The 24,115-nt window shown below is 39.3% G+C and overlaps 1 protein-coding gene across 6 annotated transcripts in view; it reads left to right on the forward strand.

The window, feature by feature from the left end:
* Positions 1 to 24,115, forward strand: part of PLCB4 (phospholipase C beta 4) — a 177,875-nt gene that overhangs the window by 140,932 nt on the left and 12,828 nt on the right. For all 6 annotated transcript variants that reach the window (XM_027883548.1, XM_027883552.1, XM_027883551.1 and 3 more), the window contains 9 exons: positions 1,910 to 2,012; positions 3,732 to 3,896; positions 5,931 to 6,135; positions 9,048 to 9,136; positions 9,577 to 9,721; positions 12,432 to 12,481; positions 12,602 to 12,667; positions 15,767 to 15,882; positions 20,124 to 20,199. In XM_027883548.1, coding sequence (XP_027739349.1) covers positions 1,910 to 2,012; positions 3,732 to 3,896; positions 5,931 to 6,135; positions 9,048 to 9,136; positions 9,577 to 9,721; positions 12,432 to 12,481; positions 12,602 to 12,667; positions 15,767 to 15,882; positions 20,124 to 20,199 — 1,015 coding nt within the window. The remainder of the gene's footprint in view (positions 1 to 1,909; positions 2,013 to 3,731; positions 3,897 to 5,930; positions 6,136 to 9,047; positions 9,137 to 9,576; positions 9,722 to 12,431; positions 12,482 to 12,601; positions 12,668 to 15,766; positions 15,883 to 20,123; positions 20,200 to 24,115) is intronic.

Genomic DNA, 24,115 nt, shown 5'->3' on the forward strand with positions numbered 1-24,115 from the left:
CATTGCACAGTTCACAGAACTGCCAAATTTACTTGGACAGGTTGAGTCACAGTACAAAGGGAACATCTTTTTAATCTGTGTACTGTAGTTGGAGTGTGAAAAAGTGTTTCATCTCTCCAAGTTCTTGCTCACGACCTTTGCATGACAAAAGATGCTCAAGTGATGCTGATAGATTATTTTTTTTTTTAAAACATTGAGTTTATACCTTAATAGGATAGACTGATCATTAACATCAGGAGAAAGGAGGGGATTGATGAATTACAGGAAATGACAATCCAGAAACACATTAAAATCTGCAAACTCGTCCTAGGAAGAAACTACTCTTTGTACTGCTGCAAATCTTATTCAGAAAGGAAGTCTGAGTAGATGTAGATTTAAAATCCTTCACCTGCAGAATGGACACAAAGGGCTTGGCCACTCCTTGCCTTTAGCACAGCTGTGAGCTCTCCAGGTGGAGGCTCTTAAGGTGCAGTCTCTGTCATTTCAATCAGAATAACACAAATAATAGAAAACCAAAGCTTTTTTACTGCAGAGTTGGTTCTTTCTTGTTTGACTCCCAGTCCTAGTAAAAGAGCACCTTTACTTTGGCCAAATTCTTCTGAAGGACAGGGAAAATTATCAGCTAAATTCCTGGATTCTTACATCAGTCTTTTGATATTATAATGGTAATGCATGGTAATATTTTGATATGCATTATAAATGTGGTAGTGTTTCAGTCACAGAAAGGATGCAGGGCAATGAAAATAAAAACTTTTGTTTCCTTCTGTATGTACTTCTTTTTTTCTCAGATTTACAGTTTTCATGCTGGTGAAACAAGATTGAGCCCACTCTACCTTCACCACTTCTTATTTCAGCAGCCTGCAAGCAGAAATAAAGGATGCTTCTGATAGCTTCCTACTTTAAATTCATAAAATGTTATTAAATACATTTATGATGTAAGAAAAATGAGTATTATTTTTCTAAACAGAAACCATGTTACGAAAAAATGGGAGAAAACATTGACATTCTTTCCACTGGAACTTTTCCAGCATTTTTTAATTATTTCTGAGTTGTGTCTAGGCCTTCACAACATTGTGTACCAGTGATTCACTAGAGAGATTAGAGGTGGATAAAAATTAATCCTCTAGCAGCTTTGTCTGTCGGGGTAACAGAATTAGCAAGATTCCTTTAGTTAAACATTTTCTTCCACCACTGAAAGCACCTCTGTAATGTGAGGAACAGCATTGCTGTGATCAGCTGCTGGTTCATTTTGATGTCAGAATCCTTGGGCTCTGATTCACCAGAGCACATATTGGCTTCATTGATATGTTGATCCAGTGCACAGTCCTCAGGGACAGATTGTAAGTGTTATTGTGGTAGTACCTTTCGTGCCACTATAATTAACAATCTGTCAGCGCTGACATTATCAGTTGTTTCCCCCCAAGGTTTCATAGCCACGGTGAAAAAAATCAGCTTCAAGCTGAAATTTATTGTAGGAGTCTTGACTCTGAGGAGCTTCTTCATTTAGAAAAATAAAATTGAAAAAGCCCTCTGTATTTTTCCAGAGAATTAAAACAAATGAGAGTAACTACATTTTATTATATGGTGACTTGCTATATTTTTAAAATGTATTATTCAGTTGTTTTGAAATGTCCTTGATCACATTACATTTATTTTTCTCTTGAAATCCAGGGCTACTTTCATCTCTCAGTAGCTGGTAATTCAAAATGAGGATTAACATATATTTGTGTTCTAGACAAGCATAATACTTCCTTTTACTTCCTCACACTTGCAGCTGGAATGGCAATCTGTATTTTCCGGTGCTGCAGGACAGTTCATTGTTTAAAGATAGAACATCCATTTCATTTGTATTTAATACAGTTTTAATTTCTGCACAGGAATAATTTTCTCCTTTTTTTCTTGAAAAAAGGTATCTCCTTAAACCAGATTTCATGCGACGACCAGATCGAACGTTTGACCCGTTCTCTGAAACTCCTGTAGATGGTGTAATTGCTGCAACATGTTCTGTACAGGTAAGACAGCACCAGATAAATGTCATTACACCCAAATCACATTTAAAAGTCAGCAGAAATAAAATACCTACAGAAAGTGTGTTTGAGTTGTGAAGATTTCATCAAATGATTTCTTTTTTTTTTTTTTGATTTCTGGCTAAGATGTTTACTTCATCTGAGTGGAGCAGGATAGAACTGGAAATGATTTGTTATTACTCATTATCATGTTCTAACACCCTTCATGGTCTTTTTGAAATGCATCAGCCCACACAAGTGGGTAAATGAGTGAAGTTCATTTCTGAGTCCGGTCTGAAATCGTGCACCACCACTTGTCACTGCAGAGCAAGGAGGGGCATGGGCACACCTGGACAGGATATTTTCAAAATAAGTAGAGAAAAATGGTTCCTGTGATGAAGGTCCTTACTTTGAAATCATCTGTGAGTACAAAAGTCCATGAAATATCTGTTTTTAGTCCTAAAGCATGGTTAGGTAGTGTATTTTGGAAGAACACTGACAGTTGCAAAACCTTTTTTGTGACTCAACACTTTAATTTTTTTGCTCAAATACCTTTTGTGCTGCTAAACTTCAGCTTTCAGTCATCCCTTTTTATGTGCTGCATTTAAATTTCAAACTGACCAAGCGTTCCTGGTGCATTCTAGACATTTAACTAAGTTTCATTTGCCCTTCCAGAAGAACAAAAATGTTTTATTAATGTTGAGGTTTTTTAATGGTAATGACGGTACAGTCCCTCCAAGAAGGAAATGGGATCTGGTGGTGAGAACATAAGTTCTAAGTATCACTAGAGATAGTTTTTATATCACCTGTTTTGTCAGTTACTTTTCTTGTGTGACTAAAACCAGTACAAAATTCCATATAAATTCTGTCAGTAAGGAGTTGAGTGGACCAAAAACCAGTAATGATAACCCTCAGCTGCATAAATTTTCATATTTATTATCCAGAGTGTTCCCTGGAAGAATGTTAGATCATGAAAGCAGAAGGATTTGAAATGAGCTTAGGTCTGTGAAATCGTGTTTTGTTTTTTTTTTTTTTTTTTCCTTCCCTCCTTGATTGTACTAATGAAAACATTAGCTGTGTTTTTAAGTAATATATCATCTTGATGGAATAAAAATTTTCCCTGGAGTGATCACCTGCTGTGACTAGATTAATCTTGGCTCAGAGTGAAGCTGCAACAAATCTTCATATACATAACAATACAGAGGAGTCGTCTGGGTTTTTTGTTTGTTTGCTTTTTCAGCATCCTGCACTTTCCAGACATAATATGGAGTCAGACTGACACGTGATTAGTTTAAAACCTTTGCCCAAGTGAAAGCAGAGCAATAGTTTCCTTTCACCTCTTTGTAGTCAAGACATGAAATAGAACAAAGTGCTTCCCAACAGCAGGTTTAAAGCTGTGGAACAGCAGTGCCCGATCTGGTTGTTTCATTCAGTGTTTTTCATTAATATAGTGACTACATCGGTGAGACATCAGGTAATTGGGATGACTGGCTTGCAACTGGTAACACCATAGCACAGTCACTTCAAATTAAGGATATATTTAAGGTCTGATCACAACAGCGATCACAATTTTAGCACTACATACACCATGTTCATAGGAGGAAATAAACACATCTGTTCTGCATAAAGCATTTTCCAGACTGCTCTCAGTAAAAAAAAACACCAGAATTTCCAATATTCTTACCTTGTATTGCTCTTCCTTACTGCTCTGCTATCATGTCGCAGGTAATATCTGGTCAGTTCTTATCAGACAAAAAAATTGGTACGTACGTGGAAGTGGACATGTACGGCCTGCCCACGGACACGATACGTAAGGAATTCCGGACACGGATGGTGATGAACAATGGTCTGAACCCTGTTTACAACGAGGAGTCGTTTGTGTTTCGAAAGGTAGGAGCTTTGGAAAGCACAGCTTGTGGTTTTGCATGAGCCTCCTTGCTCTCCTGAGCACAGGAGTGAGTGCTGCTCCCATGAGAAAGGGTTTGGAGGGCCCCCTGTTTACTACAGTAAACAATGTAAGCTGAAATAAGTTTCAAGAGGTTATTTGTGATTTAGGTTGCTTCTTTTTTTAGTTTTGCTTTGTTTTATGTTTCTAATGGATAATCTCTGTAGCTGTCACATGATTTTGTTGTTGTTGTTTCTGTTTCCATTTGACTTTTTCCTCCCCTTTGGTTCCTCTTCCCACCTCCTCTGGGACCATGCCTGTGTCCAAGGTATGCAGTACAGTAGTCCATGTGCATCTTTTTCTTTCTTTTTTTTTCTTTCTTTTTTTTCGGTAAAAAAATTAAAACAACATTTTTTTTAAAGAGAGAGATCATTTGTCCATATTCAGTTTTTATCTCTCAGTCTTTATATATACTGTATACATACTTTTTTTTCCCCTGTCAACTAGAATTTCATCCAGATTTCATGTGTTAGCAGCGCTGTCTTTGATAACAACTGTTTTGCTTACACCTGTTTTGGTGTCATCCAGCATCGTTGCTCTTCTATTTCAAAGTGCAGACTTTTATTCCAAAATTCAGGCTTTGCCAAGTGGTGATAACACTTCACACTTGGGCATATTACACACTTAATCTGCTTTCTTAAGAGTATAACCAGTTTTTAATAGAAATGCAGTTGATGCAAGAGTTTTTCCTGAGCTCAGGTATATTCTGGAATGGATGTGACTCCAAGTGCTTTTCTCAGTGCACGGGGAGGCCCAGGGAAGATGCTGAGGTACAATGACAGGCAATCATGCTGCCCATGGCCTGCTGGCCATATGGCAGCATCTGCTGCTTTCTGATTTCTTCCATCAAAAGGGCCATAAATTCCAGGGCACACACAGCTTCTGTCTGAAAGGTGGGGTACCTGTGTGTCCTCACACGAGTACAGAGGCTGATGCCAACACTTTCCAGACTTTCTGCTCTGCTTTGCTGTGGTCATACCTTCTCTTGAACTAAAAGTCAGCAAAGAGATTATTTTTTTTCATCTCTGGCCCTTGTATCATATCTTAGCCTTGTAATCGACATAAACTGATGACAGGTGAGTGGCATAAACACAGCAGGACCAGTTCCTCCAGTTGGAGGTGATGAAGGCGTGGGATGCACAGTGCTAAAATGTCATGAGGGGGGAATAGCCCAGCAGGATACCACAGAACAAATCAATGGAGAGGGAGTGATAAACTCAGTCCCCACTTCTGCTCCCTGTCAAATCCGTCTCAGAGGCTGCCATGTAATGAAAGAAGTGCTGATCTGTGGCCTGTAGAGGAGAGACCTTACCTACCCTTTGGGGGTTACACTGTTACACTGTTCTGGGTTACACTGCTCTCCTCAAACTGATGTTTAATCCTACACAGTTGCTCTCAGGTACTGTTTGATTGTTCTTCTGTCATGTTTTCTTGTTTTTATTTTAACTGAAGTTAAGGCCTCAGTCATTCTAACCTGGGTTCTGTGTTGTCCCTCTGTTGTGTGAGGGAGAGGACAGGACGAGCGCTGGTGGGTAACCTGTGCTGGGAGTGCTAAGTTGTAATCCAGTAGAGCAGGATATCCATGAATTGTTCAGGTGGGTTCAGAGACAAAAAGCATATTTTGTGCCATCTGAGACTGAAAATGAAAATGTCGGGGGAAAGACAGGAGACATAGTTTACTTTTGCCCCATCAGCGTTGGTGAATAGCAGCAGGTAGGGAAGGAGTAGGAAATCCTTCAAAATATTTAGCTGGTGTAATTGTGAGCCACAGGATTTATATATTCTGAAATCTGCACAATACTTGGGGTGGGGAAAAAAAGCTTTTCTGGGAAAGATTGATTTTGAAGTGTGGGATTTGCAGGGAATGACCTGATCTTACAGTGATGATAGTCTGTGTCTGGCATACAAAGCGAATGGTTCACACGTGGGAGGCGGGGAGGATCCAGGTCATTAAATGTCTCCATTTTGTGGCTTTCCAGGTTATTCTCCCTGATCTTGCTGTCCTGAGAATAGCAGTGTATGATGACAACAATAAGTTGATTGGTCAGAGGATCCTGCCTCTGGATGGGCTGCAAGCAGGTTACAGACACATTTCCCTTCGGAACGAGGGCAACAAGCCACTCTCTCTCCCAACGGTTTTCTGCAACATTGTGCTTAAAACATACGTGCCTGATGGTTTTGGAGGTGAGATAAACCTGTTTCTCATGTGCTGTAGCTCTGCAGTGTTGGTGTGGAAGCACTGAAGTACTGTGGTGTCAGTGTGCCAGATGGCAGCAGACATACAATGCTGGAGGATTGGAAACACTCAGTATTTTAACTCCTTGGAAACTCTGCATATTGAGTTAAAAAAATCCCCTTTCTGACCAAGTGTTAATGATAATGACGTGTATCTGCTAAATGACAAAATTTTGTGGAAAATAAGCTAATGCTAGTTAGCTTAATATGATTTTGTCGACAGTTTAGGAAGATTCTTCTTTTAATTTACTTTTTTATTACATGTTATCTGACATAAATATCTGCATAAGAAAATTCCTGTGGAATCTAGACATGTCTTTTTCAAACAAAGGCACTTCTGTATTCTTGAGATTATTGTCACATTGTTAAAAATGAAACAATTTCACATCCAAAACCCTTCTGCGTTTTTCCCTCCCAACTTTACATGTTTTTAGCGTGGTTTAATTATTTTTGGGATTTTCAAGAAAGTTATTTTTAACGTGAGCCATTTTCATGATCAGGTTGGCAGGACCATGGTCATAAACCATTAGTACATCTCCAACTCTGTGTTTGCTGGTGTTGATCCATAGTTTAAAAAATAAACAGGCTGACACCTCAGTCACAATATTTTGTGGAAGAAGTTACAGAAGCATTTGTGTTATTCCCATGTGCCATCCCAGTTTCTGGCAGGTCAGCTGGAGTTTTGCCTCAGGTCTTGCAGCACTGCCATGCCTTTATGTAACACCTTCCATTGACAGGATTTAACTTCAGGGGCTTTGTCTCAAGAGAAGTGTAAGCTTTGCTTAAATTTGAGATTCTTGAGGGTAATTGAACCATCAGTCTAAGGGACACGTTTAAGTGTGAGCTTTAATTTTTTTCTCTGAGCTGAAGCTTTTGACAGAAAATGACTCAGTTAAAATATTTGCTAAACTAAGGACATGCTTCTGATTTGGGATTGATGTTTTATGATACCAGACTTTTTCTAAGAATAGAATTTAAACTTAGCACTGAGTTTGATGTGTCTTAAGCTTCTGACTGTGCTGGTCACACAGGGGGAAAATATTTTTTTTTTTAAATTTTATTTTTTAAACTTTTCTACAAATTTAGAAGTGAAAGACATTGTTTTCAAAGAGAATTGAACACCAGTTTACCATTTGCAAATCGTGTGCAGTTCAGCATTTGCTGATCTGCTACACCATCAGCATTTCTATAGGTGGTTTATTTGGAAGAGGTAAAAAAGCATTTTGCTCCCCCTAACTAAGAGTTTTGTTATGGTAAAATGCTACTAGAATGAGAGAACTGGTGGTCATGGTTTACTGTCAGCAGAGGGAAAAACAGACTCCATCTTAACAGGAACTAAATGAGTTCAGTTATGAGTTCTCCTCTCCCTCCAAGATATGTTTGATGTGTCTCACATCATTTTCTCGTTGATGTAGAACAGCAGCATGATGAACAACTGGGAAATAACTTTTGACACTCAGGTGGAATCATTAGTATTCTGTTGGCATGTGGTTTTTAATTACTTATCATCTGCAGTGAACTTCTCATTGTTTTATGAGCTATCATTAGGATCTCCATGGTTGTTTTAGCAAACCTGTGGGAAGGCAGAGCTCGATTCAGGAGCTGCCTACATTCTTTTTCATTTCTTTGTTCTTTTTTAACCTGTATGAGTAAGATTTAAAAACATGCCCCGAATAATAAGTAGAACGGGCGATACATTGTGGGCTTTAGAAGATGGATTTTTTTTTTTTTCATAGAGCTTAGTGATTTCTTGTGGTTTGTTTGCATCAGCTGCTCCGTTCCCAGTAAAACACAGCGGTGGCACAGATTGATGTAAATGAAGTAGAATTCTCCAAAGAGAAGCTTCTGTAATAGAAACCTGTACGTAAGTAAGGCAGCTTAGGTTAGTGGTTAAAGTCCTCTGTAATGTGCTCCTGCAGTGATTTTTGTAGCTTTACATTTAATTGCCCTTCTTCTACACAACAAAACGCCGTTCCCCACCCCCACCTTACCTCACTGGGGAGAAGGGAAAGCGTAAGCAGAGGACAGATGACAATGTGAGAGGCAGTGATGAGTCACATCCCCCGTGCAGAAGTGCTAAACCTTTGGTGATGTGCTTGCACAGTTCGTAATACAATTGACAAAGGTCCCTCTCCCAAACACGTTAGTCATTTTTACCTAGAAGCTCGTGACAATCGGGTTCCATTTTCAGATGACGCATCGTGCTGGCAGGGTAGTCCTGGATTTTCCTTGAGGAGTGCATGGCAAGGGCAAAAAGACACGAGTAGTAAGTTAGGGAAAGGAGAAACAGTCGGTGCTGAGCTACAAGGCCTTTGTTGTGGCTAAAAATAAACTCTATGTAGGTTTTGTTTATGTGAAATAAATTTGAGAAGACATCATTAGGTCGCAGCAGTTACTGGAGAGGACCTATTTGTGTGTAGAAACAGAGCAGTCAAGGGTAGTGCTAAGTATTTTATACAACTTTTGTTGGAATGGGAGACCTGTCTCTGTTTTTTCGCTTGAGAAATGCTTCCAGTGACTTCAGAGGAACATTTCACAGAACAACTTAAGCTGGAAGGGAGGTGATATAGTCCAGCCCCTACTTTGCTCAAGAAGGACAGCAAGTTTCTTCCCAAAGCTTTTAATGGATTTAATATTTTCACTTGTTTTGTTGTTGTTTTGACTGTTGAAGTTAAGCATGGAAAGGGATTATTCAATATGCAGGTAAAGATTCACGTGCCTTTGTCATCCTGGAAACCTGTGCTTGCACACTGATCGCTGCATCTGGAAAACAGGGCTAGAATAAGGCATTTGTAAAAGATTAGCTTCCAAATGCCTCTGAAGATCATAAAAAGTTGTTTTTGTTTCTTTTTTCCTTCCAGATATTGTGGATGCTTTATCAGATCCAAAGAAATTTTTGTCTATCACAGAAAAAAGAGCAGACCAAATGAGAGCTATGGGTATCGAAACTGTAAGTCCCTCAGTGACAAAAAGCCCATTTCTATTTGTGCTGTGTTCCTTTTTTAAAGTAAGCTGGTCCTTCCCCAGTCGAGGCATGTTACATTATTTCTCATTTTCAAATACAAGGCACTTTGTCCAGCTCTGAAATACATTAACTGGTGTTAGTTGTCCTGTACTGAAATACCACTCACTGGCTGATTTTCATGGATCACACTAACACATCCCTTAGAAGCAGAAATTTTAAGGACTAAGAACAGAGCTGTATTTCAGTAGGTAGCTATTTTAAGTAGGTTACAAACACTTTAGTGTAGTTAGAAATTTTATTGTTTGAAATTACACTGTGATTTTATTATGCTTAAAGTAAGCAAGTTCAGAAATTTCCCAGCACCCAACCTTTACAATACAGGTAAAAGAACAATTAATTCACTACGATGTCAACGTTTCTTTCAGAGTGACATAGCTGATGTACCAAATGACACTTCAAAGAACGACAGGAAAGGAAAAGCCAACAATCCCAAAGCCAACGTAACACCTCAGAGCAGCTCTGAACTTCGCCCAAGCACCACCGCAGGCTCCGGGACTGACGCTAAGAAAGGTACTCAGGAACCACTCCCTCTGTTCTGAACTGATTCAGAGAGACACAGAGAAGCACTCCTTACTCAGTTTTAGTTTTGTAGGTCTGTTAATTCTTGTCATTTTAGAAGGTAAATTCACTTGCCAGTAAGAGTTGTCTTTGTCTAATTGCAAATAAATTTTGTATATTATGAGAATAACTGTATGAAGCCAATACAGGTTTATTTTACTAAGTGACCTCTTTGTTTGGCCGTATACTTACAGCATTAACGTGCATGACTCTGGGAGTAGTTTACTAAAGATCTACTGGAGGAGTGCCAATAGGAGTGACTATTATCTGACCTAGTCCACAAAAACTCTTCCGTTTTTTTTCTTCTCCCTTCACAAATCCCTTGGCAGAGTTGCAGATTTAAGTAATTAAAGGTATTTAGAATTCATTGGATTCTGCAGAGATTTCCCAACAATTAGAAATGTTTTCACCATGTGGTTTAACTCTGAGGAGTGATTATGGAAATGGCATGTTTATTATAAAAAAAAAAAATATCCACATTAAATGTGCTCATTTATAAGTGAATAAGTATTTTTTTCCTTGCTATTCACTCTACAAAGTCATTTTATAGAGTCAGGTGGGATTATTTGTTTCTCCCATATCATCAGAGATAATGAAGATTAAGTGAGAAAACAAATTTGTACAACTGAATGGAACACAATAAATATTTCTGTTAATGGGCCACAAGAATTCGAATCTGGTTCATTTGCTCTCTTCCACCTTGGCCCAAAGGTGTTTGCTGGGAGTGAAAAGGGGCACTGACAGCTCTTGCTCTTAAACTGAAGCAGATGTGGCTGAGTACGCACACGTGGGGATCTCCTGAGAAACAAGATGCCATTTCTCTGGAGTCACTTTTGGCAATAAACCAGGTTTTCTCTGGCACCTGAACTCTGAAATTTCAGAGTTCTTCCCTGGTGCAAACCCCAGATTATTTTATCCTGGGAGGTGTTCCCATATTTCGTGTATCAGCACCAAGATGCACAAGTGTTAGTTTTATTGTGCATTAATTAAGCATGGAATTTTTCTGGGGTTGACAACTGATTCCTGGTTGCCATGGAGTCAGACCTGGAGAACAAAGTAAATAAATCTGTGTTTTAAAGTAAAATCTGGAGGAAGTTTGTTTAGAACACAGCAGCCTGATGGAGCCCTGGTCTTAAACTGGGATTTCAGTGCTTAACATGCTCCTGTCTGCAGTTTTTATCCATATCCTTGCATGGTAGAGCTGTGCAGTTATATATCCTGTGTAATGATCCTTATTTTGGATTGTCTGTCTCTGTGATCTCTTAAGATCTGAATAATTCTACCACTGTTATGATACACAACTCACCTTGTTGAATTAATGACCAAAAATTAACTGATCCAGCAGGGCAGGGTGTCTGGGGAAGGCTTTCAAATTCACAAGAATGTTGGAGGTTTTTTTTTTTCCTCTGACTTTCAGTAAGAGTGAAGTGATTTGTGGTTTTCAGCCTCTATCTGTGCCTGAATCTTTTCCAGTCTCATTTACCAGACTAACGTTGATACCATATACTTGAGCAGAATCTTATGTTTCTAAGAAAAGAAAAAAAAACATTTTCCCTAAGGAGATTGCTTCCCTCCCCCCTGCTTTTTTTTTATTTTTTCCCCCAGCATCTAAATATTTTCCAGTTAAATTCACCTTAAAAGCCAGAAAGTCCTTTTCAAGGCAGGGGAAATCTTATAGTCCACAGACATTATTAAGAGCAAGTTAACTAATTATGTTTGCAGTGTCTTTATGTACAGGCAAATATTTTTGTATGAAACCTCAGGAAAAAAAACTGAAAATTACAACTGTCATGGCATTGTATTGACATTTTTATTAATAATTACATGTAGGGTGTGCTTAGTAGTTTTAAAGAAATCATAGTATGTCACAAAACATTCATTAAAGCATAAGCATGAGATGAGATTAGGTTTTGTTTGCATTGCAGTTAAAGGGATCCAAACCTGTTTTCATTCATCTAAACAGTACAGTTAGTCTTGTGTGATTGATTTGCCTGTTGTATTGAATTTTCATTAGAATTTCCGCTTCTTTTGTGTTTCTCCTCCATTTTTAACTCTCCTTTAGCCTTGGAGAGCACTGTTGCTCCTTTTCTTGCAGCCTGGTGTTAACCAAAATGCACATTTTACCTTCATTCTCATACAGGTCACAGATAAATTTTCACTCCTTTGTTTTAAATTGAGAAATATGCCCTGAGTTACCCTTTATGTAGTCACATAGAACCTTACCCAGGAAACCTCCCCTCTGGAAGATGGTGGTGCCAGAGCAATCTCCAGATTTGGACCAAAATTCTCAAGTTTGCTTGGTTCAGTTTTAATGTTCATAAATGCTTTGCTTACGTTTGCTGAAAAGGGGCTTTTGTCAATTCTTAGATTGCTGTGTTTTGACACTTCAGAACTGCAAGAGATTAAAATACACTCATTGATTGGTTTCTTTTTTCACCAGGCAGTTGATTGAGCAGTGCATTGGAAAAGGAAATTAACTGTAGCTTAGCTGTACCTTGATGAATAATTTTCTCATTAACCTGCGACTGTTTTTTTTTTATGCGGTGAAAAACATTAATAGCTAACTTAAATGTAGATTTCTGTGGTAAAACTCAAATTTTATAAGTGTGAGATGTACTAGTGCATATGAAGTTTAAGATAAACTGTATCAATACCTTCCTAGGTATAGACCTCATTCCTCAAGTGAAGATAGAAGATTTAAAACAGATGAAGGTAAGGATGGGCACAAGCTTTTCAAGATGTGTTCCTCGTTCTTGTCCCGAGTAGCCACGATTTTATCTGGTTAAAGTCAATATGACTGGAGGAAAATTGATCCAATTTCTCTCTTTCTAGGCTTACATAAAGCATTTAAAGAAACAGCAGAAAGAGCTGAATGCTTTAAAGAAGAAACATGCAAAGGTATGGTCGTTAACTCTGAGCCACGTACTCTAATTAAAAACAGTTGCAGTGCTCACTAGCTCAGGCAGCTCCTAATTAAATTGTAGGGAAGGACTAAGGAACAGTAGTCGGACCACCAAGAGAGGCATATGTGTCTTAAATGTACTGAACCATGCTCCAGTGAGCACTTTTGCCCTTCAGCAACCCTTTGTACGTCTCCCTGAGGTTCGGTGCACATTGGTTTGACCCACATAGGCACCCAAGGCTCACCTTTCTCAGGTAGTGATTTTATCAGCTCCCTCTTGCAGGGCATATTGACAGGCAGCTTGGAAGGAAAGTCAGTAATGATAGGAGATGGTGCTGCATCGAGGATAGGCCCTTCACAGGGTTAATTTTGAGGGGTCTTCTTATTTTTAAACACTAATTTGTCATTTCCTTGTCTGACATCCATCAGTTTGCTGTAGAAATGGTGTTGTGGTTGTGAAGGAAACAGACTGCTCGGTGGTGTGTGTCCCTGGTACGTGTGACCCACAGGAGTGGAAGGATATTTTAGCCAAGATTGCGCTTGCTAATATTAAAAAAAAAAAATACATCCATCTGTTCAGGCTTGCACTTGCTTCCTCCAATCTGAGGAAAAAATTGCCAGCCACAGTCTGAAAATGCTGTGCACTCAGAAGGGCTTTCAGCATTAGCTCAAGCACAGCTATTTGATGTCTGAGCCAGCCTGTGGTCCTGCTGGTCTTAAGTACACGGTGCAAGTCTGTCCTAACAGGAAAGTGCCTGCCTAGAGCATGCCCTGCTAAAAGGGCAGCCTCTGGAATTTAGGGAGTCTGAGCAGGAAAGTGCAACCACGTTAACTCAGAGATGATCTTAGGGCTGTGCTTGGTGTGTACTCACTGCTGTTCTTAATGCATTTCATCAGCTGCGGTGGAGCAGGAGGGCTGTGCAGTTAGTTATCCATGATCAACCTGAGGAGCCCTGAGCACTAAGACTGAACTTTAAAGTTCCAGAAATAGGCAGGCTCTCATTTAACCAGAAACACTCCAGAGATCTGGAGGAATAAGCAAACAGGTTTGCTGCTTGATGTAGAGAAGCAGTAGCAGCTCCTCTGAAATCCTGGGCTGGTTGGAGGTTGGTTGCTCTGTATGAAAACACATAATTCGTTTTCTCAGGGGATAGAACTGATACAGATACCACATTTCCAGATTAATACAAAAATTAACTGGTGCCAGGCTTTTCAGAGCACAGCACTCTCTGTCAGTGCATGTCTTTGATGTTATCTGTCATTTATTTACCTTTGTTCAGCATTTCAACCATTTTGACTCCAGCAGCTACGATAACATCCCCCTAAAATCTCTCTGCAAATTATCACTAATTGGTTTTTCATCATGGCATAGCTCCTTAGAGCTGTAATACCCAGTGTACACACACAGAGACACATTGCACACTATGGCTTCTCTTTATGGTGGTTTTGCTATTAATCCTTTTTTTTTTTTTTTAAAGAAAGATGTTTGGGCTGGTGGAGATACAGTCTCCACTGTTTGTTTTTTCACTTTTGTGTAGGAAAAATAAGACTTCTGGTCTAAGTAGGGTAGGAATCATTAGACTGGCAGAAAGGTCACTGTTCTTAGTGACCAAAACCCTCTGCTTAGTCTGTGCCCTGGCTGTGAAGGAAGGGCGAGCTGGAGGGGGCAGAGTGAATATTCTCCAGGCTGATTTAGTCTCTAAAAATTAAGTCTGCATGTGCTGCTGTTGGGATTGCTGAAGAGCAGGTGATTGCTCTTGATCCAAACCTCAGCCCATTTTGAAGCTGTCAGCCTATAGTATTCCTTGTGTTTGGCTTTTGAAAAACAGTGGCAAATAATTGCAATTGTCACCATTAAAAAATTCCTCCATGTTAGGAATAGCTTCTTTTGAATTTTAGCTCTGGTAACCTGTGCTTTTGGTAATTTTAAAATAATACGTCCAGCCCCTCCTGCATATTGCAAAAATAAGCTTTTCTTTAAATAATACATTCACAAACAAACCTCAGCTGCATTTGAAGTATTTCCTACCTACATTCCCTGAAGTAACTTTAACCTCCCAGTATGAATATTACTTTGCAGCTGCAGAACAGCTGATATGTCTGAATGATGTCCATTGGTTTATCTCTTTTTTTTTTTTTTTTTTTTTAATCAAGTTAGATCTTGAGCACTGTTTAGGTAAATGATCTGGGGTGGCATCACAAGCAGATACAAAGCTATAAAGGCAAGGAGATGGACATATTAAAGAGCATTGCAACATTTGCTTTAATGTTTTGGTAAAAGTGAGTGTAAAAGTAGTGTTTAATTAGTGTTTTTAGAGGAAGAAGCAGTGATAAGGCAAATGTGTATAGAAAATAATAACAAAGAGCAGTAGAACAGCAAGACAAGTTCTTTTTGTCACAGATAAAATGTGGAGCAATTGGATATTAATAAAATAACATAAATTAATGAACAGTTATTCCTATTGTAGTGCAAATTCAATATTTAGTGCTTTCTGTGCTAGTTAAATATTTGCATCATTATGAGCAGCTGGTTTGATAAAGGAGAGTATGAAGTCAAGTTCAATAATGAAGTGTAAATGTAAGCACTAAGTGAAGTGTTTTGTTTCTGGTACAGTCTTGTAGTGGAAAGGAACTGTCTGTATACGCACTCCAGTGTTTAATATGCTTCAGTGAGTCATCTTTTTATCATAGGAAAAGTTTTTCTCCTCCCCTTCCATAACTAACTAGCTATTTGAAATGCAGTGGCCAAGGGGCTGTCACTGTATTCAGTATGAGATGTGCAGAGGAAGGGGGGAATGGGTTGAAATTTGTTCTCCTTTGCATTCAGAAACTTTGAATGATGCGATCTGAGCTTGTAAATCAGATTTTTTACACTGCATTTAAATGGATGTTTATTCAAAAATACTAGGTTTTCCCATCATTATTTTGTTTCAAGGTGTACCATATTTTTAAGATTCACTGCAGGTCGTGATTTTTCAACCAAAGAAGAAATGTGTTAGTGCTTACTGTGAAATATCTGGGATGTTTAATATCAGATGGCTAAACCAGGTTAAATTCCATTGTCGAAGTTATCTGTTGGCCCTGCTGTTTTCCAGGAGCACAGCGCTATGCAGAAGTTGCACTGCACCCAAATTGACAAAATAGTGGCCCAGTATGATAAAGAAAAGGTCTCATACGAGAAGATGTTAGAGAAGGCAATCAAGAAGAAGGGGTAAGATATTATTTTAAATTTTTTAATTATTATCTTTTAGAATTAAAATAGATGTAATGCTTTTGTGGTCTGGAGTAAATGATTCGTAAAGAGGTCACTGAAGTGAATGGATTGCAGCTTGAAGCAACATCCTCCATCAAACTGAGAATGAGCTGCTTGAAGGCTTTAGCAACAGGCCATAAATGCTGTGCTCTCTTTGCCTTTCTCTGGTCTTCTGCTATCAGAGTTTTAACAGCAGAAGTGAAGGAGCTGCCTCGAGGTTTTGTCTCTGTGGTTTGATCTGGTCTCACTGTGCTCCCCAGGGAAGGTCACTGTTGTGTTCAGTGAGAGCTGAAGGTCCTCAGGAGCCCTCATGACCAGAAAGTAGCCAGGATAAATCAGTGCCACTCCTTTGACTTGAGTGAAGATGTTTTGATTTGCAGTAGCTGATGGCCTGGGATATTATCTGTGTGAATCTCCCCCTTGTCCCAGAAAGGTTTCTGGGGGATACTGGGGGACTTAAATGTCTTAATTCTAATTTGGAATTCAGCAGCAGGAGCTGCTGCTGCCTTGCAGCTGTGGTGTGACCTGGCAGCAAGTTTCTCCTCTCCACCTTTTGCCCCCTGACTGGAGACATGTCCTGGAGACAGCAGGGATTACTTCAGTTCTATATCCAGCTATCCTAACAGTTAGTCTTAATTTCGTATTGTTGTCATCTGGCAACGAACTCACTCACTGAACACTGAAGAGTTTGGCACTGGATTCTTCCACCAGTGCTTTTTATATAAATTATTTGGAATGGAGATGGTTTTTTGAGTGTGCGTGTTGTGAACTTGCAATTGAACAGAAATAGGACTGTCAGAAGTAAACAAGGTAAGGAGAATTCTCCTCACTAAATTATTGAAAGCTCACAAACTCTTTAAAAAGGTCATGCTGTACTTTTTTGTCCAACATAGGAGAGCTGTAAGCGCCCAAATATTTCTCATTCAAGTATTTTCTTGTAGAAAATTACTACTTCTCCAAACAGAAAGGGGACAGCTGCAGGATGGATTAATTTAATGTGACTTTAATTCAACTTCCTTCAAAGTGACACAGCAATAGGTTATTGATTACTTGGATTTATAATTACAGTCAGGTTATTTACCACAGAGGCAGTGAACCAATCCACAGACACTGCACCATAATTATTCATGGGGGTGGAAAGGCTTCCCTGTGCCCTGGTATTAAAGAATCTCAGTGTTCCTGTTGGACTGAGAAGAAGCCAGTGCCTCTGAATGTCTTGGCAAAACAGCGAAGTTTGGGTGTCAGAAAGTTAAGGGTGCTAATGGCTGTCTCTGTGCAATAAATAGTAAATAGGAAGCTCTGGATAACAATGCTTTCCAGAGCTTTAACCAAAGTAGCTGATAATTTGATTTCCAGTTTGAGATCACTTCACTGGCTGCTTGCAGCATCTTTTCTTAATTTTATAACACTTCCTCCATGGACACCAAAGCCTTTATGGTAGCTTTAAATTGTCAGTGAGTTAAAAAAAAGACAAAAAAAGTTGGAAATGACCACTCCAGAAGCAGATTCACTACAAAGTGAAAAGATTCACTATGTTCCTTACCATACTTTCCATGGACTCCAGAGCTCTCTGTCATCTGATGGCTCTTTCAGTTTTACAGGAATAACTGTTGGTATCTAATTAACAGCCAGATCAAAACCAGGATCAGCACAGACCTTCTGTGAAAACACTTTTTAATTCCGTATCCAAATATTTTGGCTTCCTTCAAGATCTTTGTGAATGCAGCCCTGGCAGCCTGTTCAGCAAGGTGCTTTTGCACACCCCAGCTGGGCAGTGTACTAAAGGACACACTTAAAAGTGAACACTTTTAAGGTTGGGACTTAAAAATTTGATTGAACTTAAATGACCTGATGAATCCAGAGCCCTGGGTTCAGTGAGTACAGGACATGCACCATTTCCTTGGCTGTCCTTTTGGAACCTTTGAAAGCCATAAAGGTTGTAAAAGAGCATGTAAAATGTGTTTTCGAGGCTTTAATTCTGAAAGTGACAGTGATTTCCTGACAAAAAGGCCTTTGATAGGTTTGTAGAGGACTTTCTCTTCTGATCTCGTTGTGCAGTTTCTTGTGGTCTGTTCCTGCCACATGGTGTGACAAATGTCAACTGCATATTGTTCAGCAGAGTAGAATTTTTTTTAACCACATGCTAATTCTCCGACAGATGGACAGGATTTTGCTCCCTGTGCTATTTCTGTCATACACTTCAAATGCTCAAAAATATCAGAGAGGCTTTTGGGGATAGGTATGTTTGTGTTCCCACTCTGAAATGGAGTGAGAGCACATAAAGATCCTCCTGATCTACCCAGACTGTCCAGAAATTAATCTGTCTGCGTGTGTGTGAGCAGGGATATGTGACCCTGGGCTGTGCTGTCCCTGGGTTTTTGTTCCCTGCTGGGACTTGATGATTTAACTGTGGACTCTTCACTGCAGCTGAAGGCAATTCCCTCATGTCCAGTGTCCAAACTGGCTGGAAGTTGCCTTGAGATATCAGAAGAAGGGATCAGCTGGTGGTTTTGATGTCTGGGATTCTGAGAGTCCAATGATTGAATTAATTAGACTGATTTGGGATAAAATATGTTTGATTCACCAAAGAACCAATCTCTTGCACGGTGTATCACAAATCATGTATTCCTTACAGCCAGACTGATCACAGCTACCCACATGGATAATCAAATTCCCTCCAGCTGTTGAGGTTTTTTTTCAGGCAGAGGTAACAGTGGTCAGAACCTCTGCTTATGGCTTTAGATTACTTCTAAAGTGTCAAAAGAGCGTTAGAAATATCTACAAAATTTCCCTTGCTGTGGCTAGAAGATGAATGACGAATCCTTCTGGTGGCCCTTGGGAACATGAGACACACCACACTGCTATTTTCATTAAGGGCTGTCCTGGTACTGTTTGATGATAAAATTTTCAGCTATTTTCCCTAAATTTAGCAGTACTTTAATAATAAAATAGGATTTAAAGTTGTTAAGCGTTTTGTAAATCTCCTTTTCTAGAGCAAGCATGTATTAATGTTTCTGCAGTCAGGCGGTGACTGTTCTTATTAGGGCCAGCTGCAGGTGATAAATGAACGTGGCTCCATCCCCTCAGTAGAGCTGTAGCACTTTACATCAGTGGATAATCTGACACAGAAATATTACAGTGATGTTAAAATAGACCCCTCTCAATATATTCTGTTATTCCAAACAAAATAACAGAGGCTTACACTGTGTGAATTTGTATTCTGTTACAAAAACCCTTCACTGGAAAAAGATTGTTAATGATGGAGCTCGTGAGCCTTCAAATCCAGAACGTACTGACTTTGGTGAGGCAGGAATTGAAATTCCTGTAGGAGCTGCAGTGGAATAGTTTCTCATGCCACCCAGAGCACAGCCCGAGTAATTGGACTTAGTGAAGGCAGTTCTGTTGGGTGAGAGGTAGAAGTCATCCATCTCCTAACCCACAGGCACGTCAGGGGAGCTTCAGGATGGCCTTCTCCAGGCTTTTTGCCAGCCTGTTCCTTGGAATCCCACACTCCTCCTGCATTAAACAAGCTTTGAAACTGGTATTCAACCCCCTTAACGCTTGACCCAAGCACGAAGTCTTGTTGCAGGAGTGAGGGATTCACTGCTTTCCAAGTCACACGAGGTATCCAGTGGCTTGGATTCATCCCTATGGCTTGGTGTGGTCCAGCACTTTCTTTGCAACCCATTCACTTCTGCTTTCTCGCAGGGAGACACCTACATTTCCAGTAGGTGTTCAAATTTAGGATTCCCAGATCGCCCTGTGAGGTAATTAATCAAATGGCTTCTTTCTTCTCTTCCTCAGACAAAACAGAAGTAGCCAAATGACTTTTAAAACAGAGAATAAACCCGTGGCAAGGCAGTGAATATGCCTGTAAGTTTGCAGGCAGAAACTGCTTTTTCTTGGCAAGGTATTTTAAGCCTGGAAAAGGAACCAAGTATCATAAATGGAGGTGCCTGACACATACTCAGCAACAGAATAATTGCAGGGCCAATCCAGAATTAATCATGTGGTGTTTGAATTGAATAATCATTAATCCAACAATATTTTGTAAGTTGCGAATAAATTGCCAGAAGAAATAATTTCATTCCAATACACTGCGGCACTTCAACTTTGATTAACATTTTAATTAGTAAGAGCTGACTGAATGGGGAGATGTTTAACTTGTGGCACACATTTGCAATTTTCCTTTTTTTTAGGGGAAGTAATTGTGTTGAGTTGAAGAAAGAAACAGAAATTAAAATTCAGACACTAACATCAGATCACAAATCTAAGGTAAGCAAACAGCCAATTTTAACACATGCCGCATCTGAAAGGGAGATTTTTGAGACCCAACTGGTAGTTAATTTTCTTGGAAGCATATGCATGATTTTCAGCAATAATAGCATGTTGAAAAGAATGGGAGTAATTGAGTGTCTAAAAGTGTTTCTTCAAAGAATTTTTAAAAGCAGCATCAATTTCCTGCTGTTTTGAATTGAAGAAAGTGCCATATTCATTCCTCATGAAGCAAAACTGGTCATTTGTGTTGGTTTTAGCTAAACAAAGAGAATAAGTGTTACATGAAATTTGGATGCTAAATACTTCCCCAAAATATATCCATAAAGAAGCGTCTTTTTCATTTTCCGTCATTGTCGCCATGGACAACATTTGCTGGTCTGTCTCTTAGGGGAGGAGGAATCCAAGTTGCTCTTGGACCCAGTGCCTTCTTATTTCTAGTAATTTCCCCCCCCCCCCCAATTGTGTAGTTGCTTTGTTTTCTTCAGCATGCTGGAGAATAAAGGTGCTCTGGGACTCAGCTTTGGAAAAGCTCGTGGTTCACACCGAGTCTCTTAGAGCTGCTTCCTCTCTACTTCTGTACTTCTTGTGTTCTCTGACTTCCTATTCCCTTTGGCAGTTTTATCCGTGACTTGCTGACTTGCTTTCAAGTTTCTGAAAGATATCCAGACTAGAGGGTGGCAGGGACACCAGAAGGCTCATCCATGTGCAAAACATCTGGAGGGAGAAGAGTGTACTGGAGACCGACCCAGTAAAAGCTGAAACCTGTGAAAAGAATCAGACAAGTATAGAAAATACACATCCACATCCTTGAGACTAGAATCAGTTCATTTTCATCTTGTCTTCTTTTGACTCTTATTCTTTAGTTTTATTATTTCATATGGAGAAGATCTTGGTTTTCTAAACAGGTTTGTTTTCTTGTTGCTGCCCTCTCAGCTGAACACGTAGCAAACCCCCAGGAATAAAAGCTAATGTGCTCTCTTGTCTCCCCATCTTCTTCCCCTATGAAAAGTCTAGAACCGGTGCCTTAAATAAAACCAAACTTATTGGCAACCTAGAAAATACAAAATTCATTAATCTCTTAGTGAAATAAACTCTCTGAGGAGCACTAGCTCCTAATCATCCAGACATAAGCTCCAAAATTCATTTGAAGTTATATTACATAGAAAATTCTCTGCTTCTCACCTGTGTCATTTGCAGTCTGGAGTCAAGAGGTCTCATTTGTACACAAGAGGCATCCAAATGTTCATTAATCTTCCAAATCCAATAAATGTGACTCAGGTTCTCCCTTTCCACAAACATATGCAGTTTCTGGGCTGTGTTCCTTTTAAAATCCTGCTTTCAGACTGGTTCCCTTCAATTTAATCCATATCTGGAAAAAAAAAAGAAAAGATTGATTTTTTGTTCACTCCCATGACAGGTTTTAGGATGACATTTTGAAAGGAGACTTAAATGTAAGACTCAAATATAAGACTTGAAATGCCAAGCTTCTGTGTACTGGATAATTCCCAAAGAACTCTTCTGTAAGTCATCTACCTCTCTGGTTCTCTCCAGTGATTTCCAGTGTCTTGCTCACTGTGGCTCCATCAAAATCGTCTGGATTATTAACTGACTTCTTTTGTTTCAGTTTCTGTGTGTTGGCCCTTGAATTATTCCTGGAGATCATTCAAAGGTTTGCAAGCCACAGGTTGGAAAACAGTGCTCAAGGCCACAGGGAAATTAACTTTTATCTTAGATGAATGTAGGTGCAATTAAATTAGATTAAATTCTGAGATGCTGAATGCGTTACACTGATATAGTGGGAGTTTGATTAATTAACAGTTGTTCAGCATTTCACAGCATTTGGCCCACTAATTTTGATATCAGATTGGAAGATGGTTCAGCTTTAATTACAGCTCATGTCCTCCGGTGCAGCTCTGTGCCACAATATGCATTTCCACCTTTAGCACCAGAGACCTCTTCATGTAACAAAACTCCTCCTGTCACGAGGGAACGTCCAGCCCAAGCTTGACATGAAATATTTAAATTAGATCTGAGTGTCCCAACGTGTACTTCACACACAATTAACGTAGCAAATGCAAATTAGTCCCCTGCATTAGAAAAGTGGATCCCTGTATCAAGCAGGCAGAGGATGAAAAGGATAAAAAAAAAAAAAGGAAAGATTTCTTCAAAGATCATTCCTGCTTGAACTTAGTGACTGAACAAACATCTTGCGTATAAGCTGTGCAAAATAAAGTTCCTTATCAAGATTTTAATTAGTCTCTTAGGCCCAGTGAAGGAACAGATGAAAGGACAGGCTGGCAAACAGAGTCTGTAGAACAGGAAAGAGAGAAGTTAGCTAATGGTTATTTTTCCTGTCCTTTAGGACAAGCAACTCTGCTTTAATAGTGGAAAGTAGGATAAGAGCACAGCCCAGTGAAAATGAAATAGTAATTTTAACTATGATGCTAATAAATTGGAGAAAAGCAGAGATGTACTCTGCATTTACTACATCTGAACTTTGAAGTGTAACACAGATCTGCAGCAAAATTGGATTTCAGATGTTTTAATGGCCATGAGTTCTAAGTTCTTCTGAATCCTGAGTCATATTTGAAGTCTTATAACTGGTGTTTGGCACATCCCTTACATCCTTCTCATCAGGTTATATCTTGCTGTACCTGAAATGAGACTCCTGGTTTGGTGGATACCTAATTTAAAGGAAAGCTTCTCTTCCTCTCACATCCCTGGAGAAAAACTCGTAAACAAGTTTTGTTTCTTAGACTGCATGCTGGTTCTGGAATTAGCAGCACATCTGTCCATGAACAGAGACAGGGTTTTTGTGATTACTTCCTTCTCAGGTTAAATTCTGAAGGTACTGTAGTACTTGCTGTAGTCTCCTTGCAGGGTTCCTCTTTGGGAGTTGGAATCCATGATCCTTATGATTCCCTTCCAGCTTGAGATATGATTCTTTGGTATCAGTGTACCTGAGATACAGAATTCCTGCCTTCACGTTCCTCACTAGTTAATAACATTAATCATTTTAAAACAATTATCACGTTATCTATTTGCAACGAACTCTTGGGTCTTTGTTTCCCTGCGTTTACTTGGGCTTTGTAAACAGTCTTTGCAGCTGAGTCACTAAATACTTGCTTCCCTACCAAAACCCAAGCATTTATTTTGACTCATTTTTAAATGAAATCCTCCTGTTTTTCTAGCTCTGAAGGAAGCACTGCCTCATGAACATCTTAGTAAAAACACTACTCCCTCTGACTGCTCCTCATCCTTCACATCATTTCATAGTTGACAGGCTCTGGCTTAGTAGTACATTCACCCACGAGCACAAAAATAAACATAGCTCATTTTGCTGGAGGTACACTCACTCTTAAACACCCTGATGATTTAGACCTGTGTTAGTCGCACCAGCTTCTACCTCAGAATGCTTTTGTTGTTTTCTGACAGCTGCAGAAAACTCCAGGTTGTTCTCTATCAGCTGCTTCTGCCTCCAACCTCACCTGTTTTGATGTGGGACCACTGTTTAGCTGTAGTTAAATGCAAATCTGGTGTTTAGGTAGTGGTGGCCCTGATCTGTTCCAAAATTATTTGCCTTTTTTTATTAGGTGTCCAACTTTATTAGGCAGCATGAGAGGGCCTTCAGAGGAGCTGAAATACTGGCATCAGTTTCTTACTTTCTGAGTCCCATTGTGGTGATTTTTCATATAAAAGATCAAGTTTACTTTGGTAGAAGATGACCCAGATGTTATTAATTACTGTAGTAGCAGTCCAAATGATTACCTGAAAACAGGTTTATTGGGAAGCACATTTTATACACCATCTATGGAAAAGTAGGATAGCATGTCAGAATACCCAAAGATAATTATTAAAGGATAATAAAACCTATTTTTCTATTAGCTTTTTTTCGAATTTATTGAGTGTGATA

This window comes from Empidonax traillii, unplaced genomic scaffold, assembly GCF_003031625.1.
Source record: "Empidonax traillii isolate 1590-97213 ecotype Southwest subspecies unplaced genomic scaffold, ASM303162v1 scaffold128:size1411021, whole genome shotgun sequence".
NCBI lineage: Eukaryota > Metazoa > Chordata > Aves > Passeriformes > Tyrannidae > Empidonax > Empidonax traillii.